A 16,502-nucleotide genomic window follows, 5' to 3' on the forward strand; every position below is an offset into this window, starting at 1 on the left:
GTTACGATGTGCGCTTGTGTTACCGGTACGTGTTTGTGATACGGGTGTGTTTGTGTTACGGGTGTGTTCATGTTACAAGCGTGTGTTTGTGTTACGTTGGTGTAACGGGTGTGGTTTCGTGTTACGGGTGTGTGATAGTTTTACGGGTTTGTGTTACGGTATGTGCTGTTATGGGTGTGTGCTCATGTTATGGGTCCTTGACCATGTTCCGGGTGTGTTTTTGTGTTCAGATGTGTGCTCATGTTCTGTGTGTGTTTTTGAGTTACGGGTGTGTGCTCGTGTTTCGGTGTGTGTGCTCATGTTACAGCTGTATGACTGTGATGCAGGTGTGTGGTCGTAGTACAGTCTTGTGGTCTTCTTACAATGTGTGGTCCTGTTACGGTACGTGTGACTGTGTTACAGATGTGTTGTTGTGTTACGGCTGTGTGGTCTTGTTATGGGTGTTACGGGTGTATGGTCTTGTTACGGGTGTGTGATCATGTTACTGGTATGTGACTGTGTTACAGGTGTATGGTCGCGTTTTGGGTGTGTTGTTTTATGAGGGTATTGTTGTCTTACGGGTGTGTAGTTATGTTTCGGGTGGGTGGTTGTGTTACAGTGTGTGGTCGTGTTATGGGTGTATGGTTGTGTTACGGGTGTATGGTCGTGTTACTGGTGTGTGGTCGTGTGACAGTGTGTGGTCATGTTACGGGTGTATGGTCATATTGCAGATGTGTTGTGTTACAGGTTTGCTGGGGAAGGTGTGAATCCGACTGTGAAAATTCCAACCAGTAAGTAAGTTAAACACTCTGCCCTGACTTGTCTCCCTCCGATCACATAAGTCCAAGGAAATACCACAGCATTATCCTAATGGGTAGGAAACTGTGAACATCGAGGAACGGGAATGCAAGTAACATTGATAGGAACCAAATTTGTTACTCTGCCTGAAAAACTACAAGCGGTTTAGATGGGTGCTAACTTCTAGGACATCAAAAGCCATGTATCTGACACTCATAGCACTGCTTACACGTGGCATGGCACAGGCATGGCATACATAGCTCTCACCCTACTACTTTAATCATTTAATATTTTAGACATTTTAGATCTCAGGGAGGCCCCAGGAAACTTGACATGTGAGACCCCCATAGCCCCCTCCCAAACCTCTTACAACTCTGTGACTGGACAAAAGCCACAAATGAATAGTTGTACTCCCTACCGTGGTGGTTATGTGTGGCCCTTTGAAACACCCAGTGGCTAACTTTCATCATAACATTACTCTGTATGTATATGTATATATATATATATGTATATGTATATATATATATATATATATAGTGCAGAATAAATGAGTTCTTCAGTATTAGGTGATACCTTTTTTATTGGACTAACAATTTATGTAGGACAAGCTTTCGAGAGTTCTCCTCTCTTCTTCAGGTCAAGCAATACTGATATACAAAGGAATCTATGGCTAAAACAGTGTAGAGAGAGGGGAAAAAAAACAACAGATATTTACTGTAGATAAGGTAGGGTGTTAAGTGTTTGAAGCCAGGGGACAGTGTCAAAGAAAGGTGGGGAGGGGTTGCTGGGGGGGAGAGAAAGTGTGGATAACAATTGAGGCAAGCAGGATAATTACAAACAATTTTGATAGGGTGTGAGAAAACCCATGTCCGCATTAAGTCCTTTGGTTTTGGTGTCAAAGAGTCTTATCATTCTGAGTTCAAATGTTTTCCGTTCTTGGGTGCTTTTAAACATTCCATTGAGGATTCTGATTTTTAAATCCTTTATGGAATGATCTGGTTGTGAGAAGTGATGTCCCACAGGTGAGCAGTATCTTCCTTCTTCATGATGGAGTATAGAGTGTCTGTGCATATTCATTCTTCTTGCTCACCTGTGGGACATCACTTCTCACAACCAGATCATTCCATAAATGATTTAAAAATAAAAATCCTCAATGGAATGTTTGAAAGCACCCAAGAACGGAAAACATTTGAACTCGGAATGATAAGACTCTTTGACACCAAAACCAAAGGACTTAATGCGGACATGGGATTTCTCACACCCTATCAAAATTGTTTGTAATTATCCTGCTTGCCTCAATTGTTATCCACACTTTCTCTCCCCCCCCAGCATCCCTTCCCCTCCCCACCTTTCTTTGACACTGTCCCCTGGCTTCAAACACTTAACACCCTACCTTATCTACAGTAAATATCTGTTGTTTTTTTTCCCCCTCTCTCTCTACACTGTTTTAGCCATTGAATCCTTTGTATATCAGTATTGCTTGACCTGAATAAGAGAGGAGAACTCTCGAAAGCTTGTCCTGTGACATAAATTGTTAGTCCAATAAAAAAGGTATCACCTAATACTGAAGAACTCATTTATTCTGCACTATCGCAACTGGACTAACACGGTTATTTTCTGCTTTATATATATATATATACTGTGTGTATATATATATATATATATATATATATATATATATATATATATATATATATATATATATATATATATGCATACACACACACACACACACACACACACACACACATACACACCCCTACACATTGATTAGTCAGATACTTAATACTCAACCTCTAACATCCTTAGTTATGATTTTCTATTACTCTCTTCTACAGCTGCTCCAAGACAGATTGGGTGAACCAGTGGTACATATGGTAAGAGATACTGTAGATACTCTGCAAAACTCTAAAGTAGAGAGAGAGATAATATAGTAATGCTCCGCGGGTTCCTTGCTGCTAAGGGATTAACAGAGCAGTTATTTTGTAGTAAGGGTGGGATTTATGAAGTGATACTTTTAGGGTCCATCTTACTGGAGTTTAATGAAGTGATTCTCTGCATATTGGTAAAAGGTAAAGAAATCCCTGGGACATAGTTAAGTATAGCAACTGTACAAGTTAATGGGCTGATAATGGAGTGATACTTTGCTGGTGTTTTGTACACCTAATAGAGTTGTACAGTATGTATATGAATAAGTTTATCAACAGATAGTTCATCCCTGACTCTCTCTCCCTCAACTCTGTGGGGTTATGTCTCACGGCTCTCCCTGTCTGTCCTCTCACCTCTCCCTCCCCTCTCAGGCTGGTAGTCACTGCAGGAGTACTACTCCTAATATTTGGGGTCACCTGCGCCTGTTTGCGTTGCTGTTACCTGAGACAGCAGCGCTGCCCGGAGGGGGGAGGAGAGCGGCCGTGCGAGGTGACAGTCATAGCATTCGACCACGACAGCACCATCCAGAGCACTATCACCTGTGAGTACAGAGGGTTTGTTTGTATTATTATCATCGTTGTGCACAGACTAAAATATTATCAGTGTACCTGTCTGGCGAAGTCCTCAATTGTCCATTCATCTTTGCCTACATACAGATGAAGTCTCCGGCTGTGCCTTGTCCTCCTCGCGGCTTACGCCTGGGAACCCCTTCCCGGGCTTTTTACAAGCAGTAGCGGGTGAATGTGTGCTGCTGGGAGGCACAAATTCCCCCAAATGCTGCCAGAGGACTGCCTACGGAGCGTCTCAGGAGAGCGGACCAGAACCCGGAGACTTCATCTGTGCCTCTCCCTTTTTGGCACCCACACACAAAACACCAAGACGCAATTGCGGGTGAAAGAGGTTATAGCATTTTATTCATAATCTTATACAGAGATGAATCGGACCTTGTCAGCACAATGTACATGTAGAATTCCAGACATACATGTTGTATAACAGTCACCAGTTTCATCCGCTCCGTGGGCCAATTCAAATACAGTGGCGACCAACTTTATTCTAACTCGGCTAGCTCCGCGAATTTCGGAATATCCCGGTGATGTGCGGTTCTGTGTCGTTTTCTCCCAGGGTGTATTGCGTTATTTTCGCGGCTGTGATTTAAGCATTTTATTCCCGCTGGCTGCAATACTGCAATGCAGTGTAAAAACACATGGGGGCGTTTGCGAGCTGTTGTCTTTGAAGCCGAGAAATTCATGAATTGTAATGCAGTATATAATGTATATATACAGTATATACTGTATAACAACAACCCCTATAACCCCTAGCATACACATACAGTACTGTATATGCACATCAATGATACTATAGGCCGTCCCCTGGCGAGATGTGTTTGCAGCAGAGAGAGAACCGCTGCTCTCTCTGCGCAAACATCGGCACATTAAAAATTATTTAAAATACATTTTTATTCATAGTGTAGATGTGCAGGGGGTCTCCGGAGCTGAACCACGTTGGTTTCAGGTCCGGGGACCCCCTGCTTCCTGAGATACAGCCCCCTTTATGAGGTGCCGGTATCCCTCTGCATTTAAAGGTCCCGATCACGTGACCGCGGCATGTAAACAAAGCAGAGGGATACCGGCACCCCCTAAAGGGGCCTGTATCTCGGGAAGCAGGGGGTCCCCGGACCTAAAACCACAGCGGTTCAGCTCCGGAGACCCTCTGCACATCTACAGTATGAATAAAACACATATATAAATAAACACTCATTCCTTACCTTTGCGGCTATGTGCTATGGTAACGAAGCAGCATGACTGTATTTTTAATAATATTGTACAGTGAGCAGGGGGTTCCATGAGCCACAAATCAAAACTCAGGGGACCCCCTGCACTGCACAATATTATTAAAAATACAGAAATGCTGCTTCATTACCATAGCTGATAGCCGCTAAGGCAATGAAGGTGTTAACCCACCGTGCCCGCTTTATTGTGGGTAGCGGGGGTGGGTGAAGGGGGTATTTGGCCCTTGGTGTGAGTTTAGGACTTGCGGGGGGGTTGCGGGTGCACTTAACCCCTTCACGGCCGTAGCAGTTAATACCGCTACGGTCATGAAGGGGTTAACCCCTCCCGCTACCCCCCCCGCAAGCCCTAAACAACCATCGTTGGGGCTAATACCCCCTTAACCCACCCCCGCTACCCACAATAAAAAAAATTCACACACAGCAGCAGCACAATTAATAAATAAATCTAAATAAATAAATAAATACATGAATAGAAATAAATACATTTAAAATACATTTTTATTCATAGTGTAGATGTGCAGGGGGTCTCCGGAGCTGAACCGCTTTGGTTTTAGGTCCGGGGACCCCCTGCTCCCCGAGATACAGGCCCTTTAGGGGGTGCCGGTATCCCTCTGCTTGGTTTACATGCCGCGGTCACGTGATCGGGACCTTTAAATGCAGAGGGATACCGGCACCTCATAAAGGGGCCTGTATCTCGGGGAGCAGGGGGTCCCCGGACCTGAAACCAACGCAGTTCAGCTCCGGAGACCCCCTGCACATCTACACTATGAATAAAAATGTATTTTAAATGTATTTATTTCTATTCATGTATTTATTTATTTATTTAGATTTATTTATTAATTGTGCTGCTGCTGTGTGTGAATTTTTCTTATTGTGGGTAGCGGGGGTGGGTGAAGGGGGTATTAGCCCCAACGATGGTTGTTTAGGGCTTGCGGGGGGGTAGCGGGAGGGGTTAACCCCTTCATGACCGTAGCGGTATTAACTGCTACGGCCGTGAAGGGGTTAAGTGCACCCGCAACCCCCCCGCAAGTCCTAAACTCACACCAAGGGCCAAATACCCCCTTCACCCACCCCCGCTACCCACAATAAAGCGGGCACGGTGGGTTAACCCCTTCATTGCCTTAGCGGCTATCAGCTATGGTAATGAAGCAGCATTTCTGTATTTTTAATAATATTGTGCAGGAGCAGGGGGTCCCCTGAGTTTTGATTTGTGGCTCAGGGAACCCCCTGCTCACTGTACAATATTATTAAAAATACAGTCATGCTGCTTCGTTACCATAGCACATAGCCGCAAAGGTAAGAAATAAGTGTTTATTTATATATGTGTTTTATTCATACTGTAGATGTGCAGAGGGTCTCCGGAGCTGAACCGCTGTGGTTTTAGGTTCGGGGACCCCCTGCTTCCCGAGATACAGGCCCCTTTAGGGGGTGCCGGTATCCCTCTGCTTTGTTTACATGCCGCGGTCACGTGATCGGGACCTTTAAATGCAGAGGGATACCGGCACCTCATAAAGGGGGTTCTATCTCGAGAAGCAGGGGGTCCCCAGACCTGAAACCAACGCGGTTCAGCTCCGGAGACCCCCTGCACATCTACACTATGAATAAAAATTTATTTTAAATAATTTTTAATGTGCCGATGTTTGCACAGAGAGAGCAGCGGTTCTCTCTCTGCTGCAAACACATCTCGCCCCCGCCGGCCTATAGTATCATTGATGTGCATACAGTATACAGTACTGTATGTGTACAGTATGGTATGTTAGGGGTTATAGGGGTTGTTGTTATACAGTATATATATATATATATATATATATACTGAATTACAATTCATGAATTTATGCCATCTGGCGGACACGCGAAGCATTGCAGCCTAGTAAATCCTGAACCATTATCAATTAACACATCAACCGCGCGTCAGCCGGGCATGACCCCTGGCTGGGAACGCGGCATGCTCCGGGTGAACAGCGTGGCATTCCAGGAACCAGCCAGGGACAAACCGGTGATTTGTTAGAATAAAGCGTGCCGCAACAGTACAATAACTTTCCATGAGAAGATACCACCATGCCCTGCTATTCACTTATGAGTACTAGCGCTTTAGTTACATAAAATTTAAAAAGATTTGACAAACGCTCAGGATTATTTTCCTTTCTCTTTTTTTCTAACACAGATAAGGATGAGATTGATCATCCCACTATTCCCAAAACGTAATTGAGGGTTTTGTAAATGAAATATAAAGTGATGGAACTAAGAACTTAAAGTTCAGTGAACAAAACACAGAGCGAAAAGAGGTAACACTGAAAACGAAAGAAGTTCTTTCTGGGAGCACAGCACTAATAAATGAAATGTTACATTTTAAATAGTACAGTTGTGTTCTCCCACAAATAACTTCTTTCGTTTTCTTTTCGCTCTGTGTTTTATTCTCTTTTTTTTTTTAAATAGTTTTAAACATTAAAGAAACAATATGGTGCTTATTGCAGGGACAACGCAACAACACATGGATGTTCTGAATTGGCTTGTTTATTCAGCCTTAAAAAAATGGAACACAAAAGAACGCTGCTTTTCTTCAGCATATATAAACAACGTGAAGATCAGTTCTGAGCAGGGCCCAGCACTTTTTCCAGCAAGGGAGTTTCAAGTCCAGCATAGAAACACAGAGCACGGATCAGTGTCCCAATGTAACAGACTTTTTGGCAAGCTGTTCTCCCTCCAAAGTTTCAGGGCATGCTTCCTTGATTCAGACAGGAACCAGGAAAAAGTCAAGTGTCTGGGTTTTCCAAACCCCATAATGAGGCAGCTGGGACCTGGTTAATTAACCCAGCCTTTTGAAAGCTGGGATTAACCAGGTCACTGCTGAGCTGCAGACCTTTACATAGGTCTCCCTGGCACACTAAATTCACTCGGTCAAAGTGCTGCACTCCAAAAAAAAGAGAAAAGCACAAACAGTGCCATCAACAAAGAAGCAATAGACAGGTTAGATGTGAACAAAAGTCCCCCAACTCACCAGTCATAATACATAAAGCAACAAAAAAATGGCACAATGTACTCCAAAAATATGCAAAATGACATACACTTTATAAAGTTCTTCCATCCAGAATAACAGGGGATCCTCACAAAACAACATCTCATGATAGTTATAAAGTTTTATGGCAAAAAGTGAAACACAAAAGACATTATATTGTTTCTTGACCCCATGAGAGTAACGGAAAATAACGTTTCGGGTAACCTGTGCGAACCTTCATCAGATTAAAAAAAATGTAGCCACGAAACCACAGTGGGAAACTGACCTAAACAGAAACCAGAAGCTCCTCAGTGTGTTTCACTGGTACGGTATTAGTGACATCATAGCAAACATACCAACAAAGCGCAAACACAGGAATGGTGCAAGTAGAGGTCCAGGTTTGATTCTTTCCATTTTTCGGGGAAGCTATACCCTTTCCTCTGCCTGACCCCAGCCCTTTTGTCCTTTGGTCTGTACTGTTTGTGTTCTTCACAAATCTTTCTGAGTAATAACCTATGTCTTTTGAAATATGTCTCTTGGGTTTCTATATTGTGTCTGTCCCACATACAGTGGGATATTAACCTGTAAACTATCTGCAATGCATCAAAGTCAGGGAGTCTCATCAGGTGGTACCACTTACGGAGGGATATCATGTGTTCCAAATTCTGAAATGAAAAAATATGATCGACATGCCAGAATTCTATTAATTCTGAAAAGTTTCTATACTTTGGCAACCAATAACATAGCCCGATTGTGGAATTATTCCACTTGAGGACTGGATACATCTGAATAGCGGAATCCTATATTTGGTTCTGTAACTATGTTAAAAAAATGTCCCTTAATAGTTAAAATAATATATTTGTGTGTTTGGTTTAAACATTTTGGCTTTTCTCACTTCATTTATATGTTAATTCTATGCCACCATATACATTATTACATTGTTAAGTAATTTTTAATACGTACATATAGATTAAGGGAGATTCCCCACCCTCTAAATCAATTGTAAAAAGGAAATTAAAAAGACACCAATTCTTAGAAAATACAAAAGTATATAGACTAGGAAAAAGCAAAATACAAATTGTAAAAAGTTACACCGTAATATTTTAAGAACCCCCCCACAAGAGTATACAAAAAAAGAGGACTTGCATATGCTGACACGCCTGCGTTAAGTGACCTGACTATTCAGGTGTCCACTCTTTGTCAGATTGTTGAGAAAGAGGAATTATGCTGCAGGGTTCCAGTGAGACCACACCGGTGAAACGCACGCCGTAGGGGTTTTGGTTTCTGTCTAGGTCAGTTTCCCACTTTCTGAAGAATAAGAGGTGCTTGTGGTTTCCTTGCTACCTTATTAATCTGATGAAGGCTCACCCAGGTTACCCAAGACATTATTTTCCATTACACTCATTGGTTCTCCGTCTGGGTAAGAAACAATATGTTGTCTTTTGCCATAAAACTTTCTTACAACTAACAAATGATGTTTAGCTCTAAGCGAAGGGCAACAAAGGTTCCCCACTTAACTCTATGTGGGTTCTCCTTGGCTTCTCTCCCCCGCCTTCGTGTGACAGGGTTGACATGGGCGGAGGGGGGAGGGATGAGGGAGGTTACTTAGTGCGGCTGGCAGGGCACTTGGTCAGTCCACACCTGTCTGACATTCCAGCAGCAGTGATGTCCGTTGCGGAGCTATTTGATCAGCTCCAGGCCGAAGCGCTGAGCCACGATGAGGAGTAGCTGCAGTGCCAGCTGTCCGGGCTACTGGAAGCAGCAGTACCGGTGGTGGAGACTGGAGGGGGCTGTCGCGTCACCACCGGTTTGCCGGCAGGGGAGGAGACAGCGGGGCACAGCCATGTCTCGTAGCAGCCTGCCCAGGGGAGTACAAGCGGTGGGGAAGTGCGGAGGACAGCGTGGCATTGTTGACAGATGGTGAGGCTTTCTGTGCGTCAATCTGAAGAATCGGTGGTGGAGAGGCTGGAAGGGCCTTATTTGATGTCGCCTGAGGTGCAGGTCACTTTGATGCTGACAGCTGAGAGAATAGGTGTTTGGAGGATGCTGGCAAGTAGCGGGAAATGTCCAACGGCCCCAAGGAGGAGTGTGGCAGGTCAGGGAACGGCTGGGGGCAAAAGGAGGACCTGGGGTGCTTATACCCACAGTAGGGTGCTTATGATCTGGGGGTGCATGTCAAGTGGGGCAGACTGTGGCATCACAGCTGCCAGGGGCCCCTGAAGTGGTGGGTCCTGAGGGGTCCAGCAAGGGTTATGGGCTGTGGAGATTAATCTGGCAGGGGTGTTGGGCCTGACCACAATTCTAAGGGGGGTACTTCAAGCCCTTGAAAGGAGATCCCTATTATGGGGGGCAGGCAGCAGTTTGCAATACGGCCAGGCTTAGTTAATCATTAGGGGGTGGTGGCAGCATGGGGCACAGGGGTCACTCAGTCAGCGGTGGCCAGCTTGGCTCTGGCAGAGGCCATGAGCCCATGCTTCAGCAGGGGTCAAGCACTTAGTGGTGGCCAACCTGGCTCCTGCAGGGGTGGTACCAGCAGCAGAGGTTGGGAGAGCGCTGGTGGTTTCACAGCAGGAACGGCAGATGCAGGCAAGGTGTCGGATGTGTAATACGGGGGGCCGATGGTGGGGCTTGCGTTCGCGCGCCTGGCAGTAGCCAAATGGAAGCTTGTTGGGCTTTCAACAATAGCCAGTGCAAATTTGAGGAATGCAGTTTTCAGCATATCTGTTCTTTCTGCGGGGGACAGCATTCAGTGTCCAGGTGCTTTCAAAACAGCGGGTGTGAGGGTAGGAGGCTGGTCAGAAGGGCAGCTTCGATGATTGTAAGAAAGATGGTGCATGGCTGGTAAGGTATATAGGGAGGTGGCCCGGCTTTTACATGCCAGGATCTTGGAGGGGATCCGGATCCCGTTTGAGGCCCCGGCGGGATCACTGGGTGGGGAGAGGCATAATTTGAGGTCGGTGAGGGAGTATGGGGACACAGCAAAGGAAGAGGTGCTGAGGGATGTTGAACTAGTGAGGATAGTGGGCCCATTTCCAGACCCCCTCTACCTGGCTTGAGGATTTTCCCTATTAGTGGTGGTTCCCAAGAAAGAGGCAGGGGCTTTCAGACTAATCCAGCAATTGATCGGGACCTATGCTTGGTCAATTATGCTAATTGTGACCAGGCAGAGGCATTGGTCGGTAGGATAGATCAAGGGGCTTAACTGACAAAAGCAGACATCAAATCTGCTTCTTGATTGTTGCCGGTGAACCTGGAGTGCTTCCATCTGTTAGGTTGCATGTTGGATGAGCAATATTTTGTCAACTTATGCCTGCACTTTTCTCGAGTGGGTGGTGCGTAAGATGGTGCAGGCGAAGGGGGTCATGCATTACCTGGACGACTTCCTATTTGTGGGACCAGGTGGATCGGATTTGTGTGCCAGGTGGCTGTTTGAATTTTCAGCTATGGTGCGAATTCAGGGTCCCACAGGTGGAAGAAAACACTGTGGATTCAACGGCGGTCCTCAGTTTTTTGTGGATCGAAATCGACTTGGTTCAGATGAAGTACAGACTCCCACGGGAAAAGCTGATCGCGCTGGTGGATTCTTTAGATACATTTATGTCAGTAAGGAAGACCTCGCGCAGGCATTTTCAGTCCCTGATGGGCCATTTGTTCTTTGTGGCAAGGATTATACCGGTGGAGCATGTCTCTTCGAGGCAACTGGTAACAGCAATGACAGGGGTGAACCCCTTTATTCAGGTCACCGCTGAAATCCACAAGGATTTGGCGGTCTGGCTTGAATTTCTGGGGTCCTTCAAAGGGTGAACCCTTTGGAGAGGACGACCATACTCTAACATAGAGTTGTTTACTTTTGTAGTTTGGTTAATAGGCTTCGGGGGCTTACTTTAACAGGGCGTGGTGCAAGGAGCAGTGGCCAATTCACTGAACTGAAACCCATTTGATCAGGAACCTGAAATTCTTAGAATTATTTCCCTTGTTGGTGGGCAGTGAGATTGTGGGGTCATCTGTTCGTGAACAGGGAGGTAATTATCTGGTCAGATAACATGTGGGTTGTGGAGGTAGTGAATAAATTTTAGTTTACTCCCCCTCCCCCTTGTGTTGGTTATGCTGCGCAACTTTGTACTTTACTGTCTTAGCATTTTTAAAGCATGACATGTAACAGGTGTTGCCAATGATTTGTCCCGGTTATAACTGGTGGAGTTCCGGAGGTTGGCACCAGAGGTGGAGCGAATTGGTCTGCGATGCCCTGTAGTGTTGTAGGATTTGGGAATGGTCCAATAATGGACTTCGTTCGAGCTTCTGTGGCTCTGGGTACATGAGGCGCCTATGCGGCTGCTTGGCGTGAGTTTCAACGGTTGGCGGGAGAGTTGGGGCTATATTTGTCAGAGGTAGGGGCCTTATTGACATACGTCCTTATGTTAAAAGAGAAGGGCTTAGAGGGCCCAGTGAGCAAGAAGTTAGTGGGGGTTTCGTTTTTTATGAAGTTACTAGAGCAGAAAGATCCTAGGTTTTCGTAGTTAAGTGTGTTGTACGGGATTGATGAGGGGTGCTGCGGTGACAGATAGCAGGAGGCCAGTGACACCGCTAATACTGAAAGGATTGGTCCAGGTCACAGAAAGGGTTTGCTACTAATTGTTCGAGGTCAAACTATTTCATTTGACCTTTACCCTGGCCTTCTTTGCAGCATTGCGGGTGGGATAGTTAGTAGACTCGGCAGGGAAGATGGGGTTTGCCGTTTGAGGACGTGTTACAAGGGACTTGGTCACTACAATTGCTGATGCACCATTCAAAGACAGACCAGCTGGGCTCACCAACGTCGGGAGTAATGACCTAGTGGCAGTGCTTTCCGTGGATCTGGTATGGGCGTTGAAGAGGCATTTGGCTCAAATTCACGGGGATGGCAAGGGGTGCAGATCACATGTTCTGATATCATTCACAGGTATGCGTGGAGGGGAGCGCGGGTTGCACGAGCCATTGAGCGCACGCGTAAGAAGGTTAACAGGGTGATGGGAAGGTTTGTGTCATAGTGCGGGTCTTGGGCACTAAACCATCCTGACCGATTCCGTGACTAGCGGTTTGTTTTTGTCTAATGGGGTACGCTTGTCGGACATCGGTTCTGATTTATTTAATAATGCAATGCAAGACAGGCTTGAGAGGGTCCTGGCGGGTATGAGGTATGGGGCTAGTTTAAAGGGGATTAAATAGCCCTGTAGGTGACGGCAGTTGGGGGGGTAAGTGTCCCTATTGTTGCCAAACGGGGCTCAGGGCATGGTAAAGCTCAGTGGGGCTGGGAGTTCTGGGAGCCCACTCGTGTCAATGACCAGGTTGGGTGTCGTGGGTCATCAGTTCAAGGACCTTTGACCTTTAATCCTTTGAGTAAGCACTTTGGCAGGGGGTAGCACTTACCCAGATTATTTAATGTTTAAATAAAAAGCCGTGGCCATGTACCCCCAGTTCTTGTCTTGTCGTTATTCGTGTGTTATTTATGTGGGGATCTGTGTTACTTGAGGCAGAGGTAGAGTCTCCTGGGTCAAGCTTAATTGTGCCTTAAGAGGAGGGCACCATGACCAGGCTCCCCTCTTATCTCTGTGTGTTCTCCCTGGCCTCTCTCCCCCCTGTGCCTTTGTGTGATGGGGGTGACGCAGTCGGGGGGGGGGGGGGAGGACGACAAGGGAGGTTACTTAGGTCAGCTGGCAGGGTGCGTTGTCAGTCTGCAACCTGCCAGCAATTCCTGCTCACTCATCCCTTTTTTATGTAAATATTTTAAAGGATGTTGTGGTTACAGTTTGAAGTTCTATTTTAAAAAAAAAATGAAAAAACAAATATAGAAATATGACAGTAAGGAATGAAGTTCCTTGAAGGAGGGGAGATAAGTCACCATTTTTTGTTCCCCCTACAGGGTCAAAGTGTTGAGGTGTTTGATGCTCTGTGGTAGCAGTACTTTTGCCAGATGGGGTTCCGTACTTGGTAAAGCCTAGTGGGGTTGGGAGTGGCGAGTGGGCGGGGCTCATTTAAACGTGCGATCCTGGAGCTCACTCACGTCAACAGCCGGGTCACATGGGCCTGGCTTGGGTGTCACGAGTCATCGGTTCAAGAACCTTTGACCTTTAACCACTTGAGTGAGCACTCTGGTAGGGGGTAGCACTTACCCAAATTATTAAATGTTTAAAAAAAAAAAGCTGCTGCCTTGTACCTCCAGACTTTGTCTTGTCGTTATTTGTGTGTTATTTATGTGAGGATCTGAGTTACTTGGGGTAAAGGGGAGCTCCCTCGCAGTCACCTGGGTCAAGTGTATGTGACAACTCTAGTGTGCCGCACTAGTACAGTAATATTTTCTTTATGCGCCATGGCTTCTTCCCCTTTAATCAGAAACATATAATTTGATGTCAGATACGAACCACTTAGCTCACCTAATATGTCCATTAAAATGAGGTGACCTAAAGCATTACAATTAAATAACCTCTGCTGTCTGGCGCCAGCTAGGCCCAGTTCTGCTCGCAACTACAGGCAGCCCTGCGAGGATACAGCTGGCCATACATGGCTTGTTTTTATACTCTATTTCTTTGCATCTTAATACATAGGGAGAATTTGCATCATACTGTAAGTACTGTATGAGTAAACCTAATCTTTGCCTTTAAATTCTAACTCGAACATCTCTCTATCATTTTCTTTTCCCGAGAAACTGAACTATAAAAAAAGAAATGACAGTGATATGGGTTATGGATTCCCTGATCTGTTATGTACTTGCATGATTGTGGCACGTATTTTCTAGATTGTGTATTCTGATGTCTATTTGTAAAGTGATGTATACGATATTGGCACTACATACTTACTGTAAATACAAATATACACACATACGATGGCTGATAGGTGGCTGCCATATAACACAATGAAAAATATCAATAACTTGTCCACTTTTAGGGATTCTTTCACAAAATTTTTTTGGGAATGAGGCTTTTTCATAACATATTACATCTAGCATAGGTTTATATCAAACTGTAATCTCCCATATATATCAGTGCAGTATGTGTTGTACTCTCTTATCTTACAGTTTGCATCTGATTCTTCTCTCCCCAGCTCTGCAGTCCGTGTTTGGCCCGGCTGCCCGCAGGATATTTGCCGTGTCACACTCCCATGCTGCCCCCCCTCAGTTCACTTCTGCCGGGCTTGAGACCCCCCCATGTTACGATGAAGCTCTGCGCATGAGCCGTTTCACTGTGGCTCGCAGTACTCACAAGGCACCCCATCTTCCCCCTGTCCCTGAGTAGAGGACTGAGATGGCCCCCATCCTAAGGGACACCAACTTCCCCCTGTCACCAAGGAGAGCACCGAGGCACCCCCATCCTAAGGGACACCAACTTCCCCGTCCCCAAGGAGAGCACCGAGGAACCCCCATCCTAAGGGACACCAACTTCCCCATCCCCAAGGAGAGCACCGAGGCACCCCCATCCTAAGGGACACCAACTTCCCCCTGTCCCCAAGGAGAGCACCGAGGCACCCCCATCCTAAGGGACACCAACTTCCCCATCCCCAAGGAGAGCACCGAGGCACCCACATTCTAAGGGACACCAACTTCCCCCTGTCCCCAAGGAGAGCACCGAGGCACCCACATCCTAAGGGACACCTATTTCTCCCTTTCCCCAAAAAGAGGACCAATGCTCCCCCATCCTGCGGGGCCCCTAGAGATATGATGATGAAAGCTGCCCCACTACATGAAGCTGACAAACCTGCAGATCATCACTACACTAACCCGTCAAACACACATCTACAGATTATCACTCCACTAACCCATCAAACACACATTCCTCTGATAACTCCTGCAGAGCATTGCTCCGCTAATATCTATGCGATGGCTACAGAGGGTCACTATGAAAACTAGACCTGTCACTGAGACATTGTGGGTTGAAGAAGCTCCAAATTCAATGGCCCAAAAGAAAAAAACGAAAAACAATGTCAGCAGGAAGTGTTCCTCATGGACAATGGGGATATTGGGGTTATTAGGAGGGGGCACTAAAAGAGTTAGACAAAATGGAGTCAGGATTATTGTATATTGTATTGCACTGTTTGAGGGGGCATGGGATGTGCATGGGTGCGGGGCTATTGCAGTGTGTAGATAAGTTTCTTATCAGAAAATAACGAACCACAAATTTCAATTCTCAGAAATAGGAATAGGAAATTAGGAATACATATGACGAGGGCTCGACAAATGCACTCGCTCACTCACCTGGGGCGAATGCATGTTAGCAGCAGCGAAGCAGCTCTCCTCTTGTATCTCTGCTGCAGTGGAGCTTTGTTCACGATTTCCTGGAAGTGGAGACACTGACTATATCCAGGTCACCGTTCTATGTGTTATTTTACAGGGGTGAGCAAACTTTTTAGGCCGAGCCCCTCTTTTCATCCATAACATTTCTCAGGCCCCCCTGCCTGATGTAATCAAAATCACATGAAAAAAAACCTTTATTAAACGGTATACAATGTAAATACAAATATGTCTAAATACTTACATATTTCAACAGCTCGCGCTTGCAAAATTAGGCTGTGTCCACGCTGCCGCTGAGAGCGGTGACATCCCCAACTCTCCAAGCATGAGCACAGAGTGCCCAGCATAATTTTGCAAGCACGAGTGGGGGGGGGGTGTGGATCGGGGCGTGTGTGTGTGTGTGTGTGTGTGTGTGTGTGTGTGTGTGTGTGTGTGTGTGTGTGTGTGTGTGTGTGTGTGTGTGTGTGTGTGTGTGTGTGTGTGTGTGTGTGTGTGTGTGTGCATTTTTTCCCCTTCCTCTCCCTTTTTTCCTTCTCCCATTTGCCTTTTTATTCTCCCTGCTCTTTGGCTTGCTGTCCCCAGTGTCATCCACACTTCTACCTACAGTATTATACATTTTTTCCATTTTCAATGTTGTGTTTTCACTTTTTTTTTTACATTATTTCTTTACATTCATAGTATGATTGATATAGTGGCAGCCGACCCTTTCACTTGCAGAGGATCACAGCGAACCAGGTTGCCAGTGGAGGAGA

At 45.8% G+C, this 16,502-nt stretch overlaps 1 protein-coding gene across 2 annotated transcripts; it reads left to right on the plus strand.

Annotated features, from left to right (window-relative positions):
- The first annotated feature begins 300 nt into the window (after positions 1–300).
- TMEM52B (transmembrane protein 52B) lies at positions 301–15,977 on the plus strand. Of its 2 annotated transcripts, XM_075611749.1 has the most exons (4): positions 301–770; positions 2,616–2,654; positions 3,078–3,247; positions 14,568–15,977. In XM_075611749.1, exons 1-4 carry the CDS (start codon positions 511–513, stop codon positions 14,756–14,758), a joined length of 660 nt encoding a protein of 219 aa, XP_075467864.1. In that variant the 5' UTR covers positions 301–510; the 3' UTR covers positions 14,759–15,977. The 2 variants fall into 2 exon arrangements, 1 of the variants encoding a protein (XP_075467864.1); XR_012803529.1 differs by lacking the exons at positions 301–770; positions 2,616–2,654; positions 3,078–3,247 and adding an exon at positions 9,110–9,410 and having other exon boundaries at positions 14,568–14,677.
- The last annotated feature ends 525 nt before the right edge of the window (positions 15,978–16,502 follow it).

This window comes from Ascaphus truei, chromosome 8 (assembly GCF_040206685.1).
Source record: "Ascaphus truei isolate aAscTru1 chromosome 8, aAscTru1.hap1, whole genome shotgun sequence".
In the NCBI taxonomy this organism is placed as follows: Eukaryota; Metazoa; Chordata; class Amphibia; order Anura; family Ascaphidae; genus Ascaphus; species Ascaphus truei.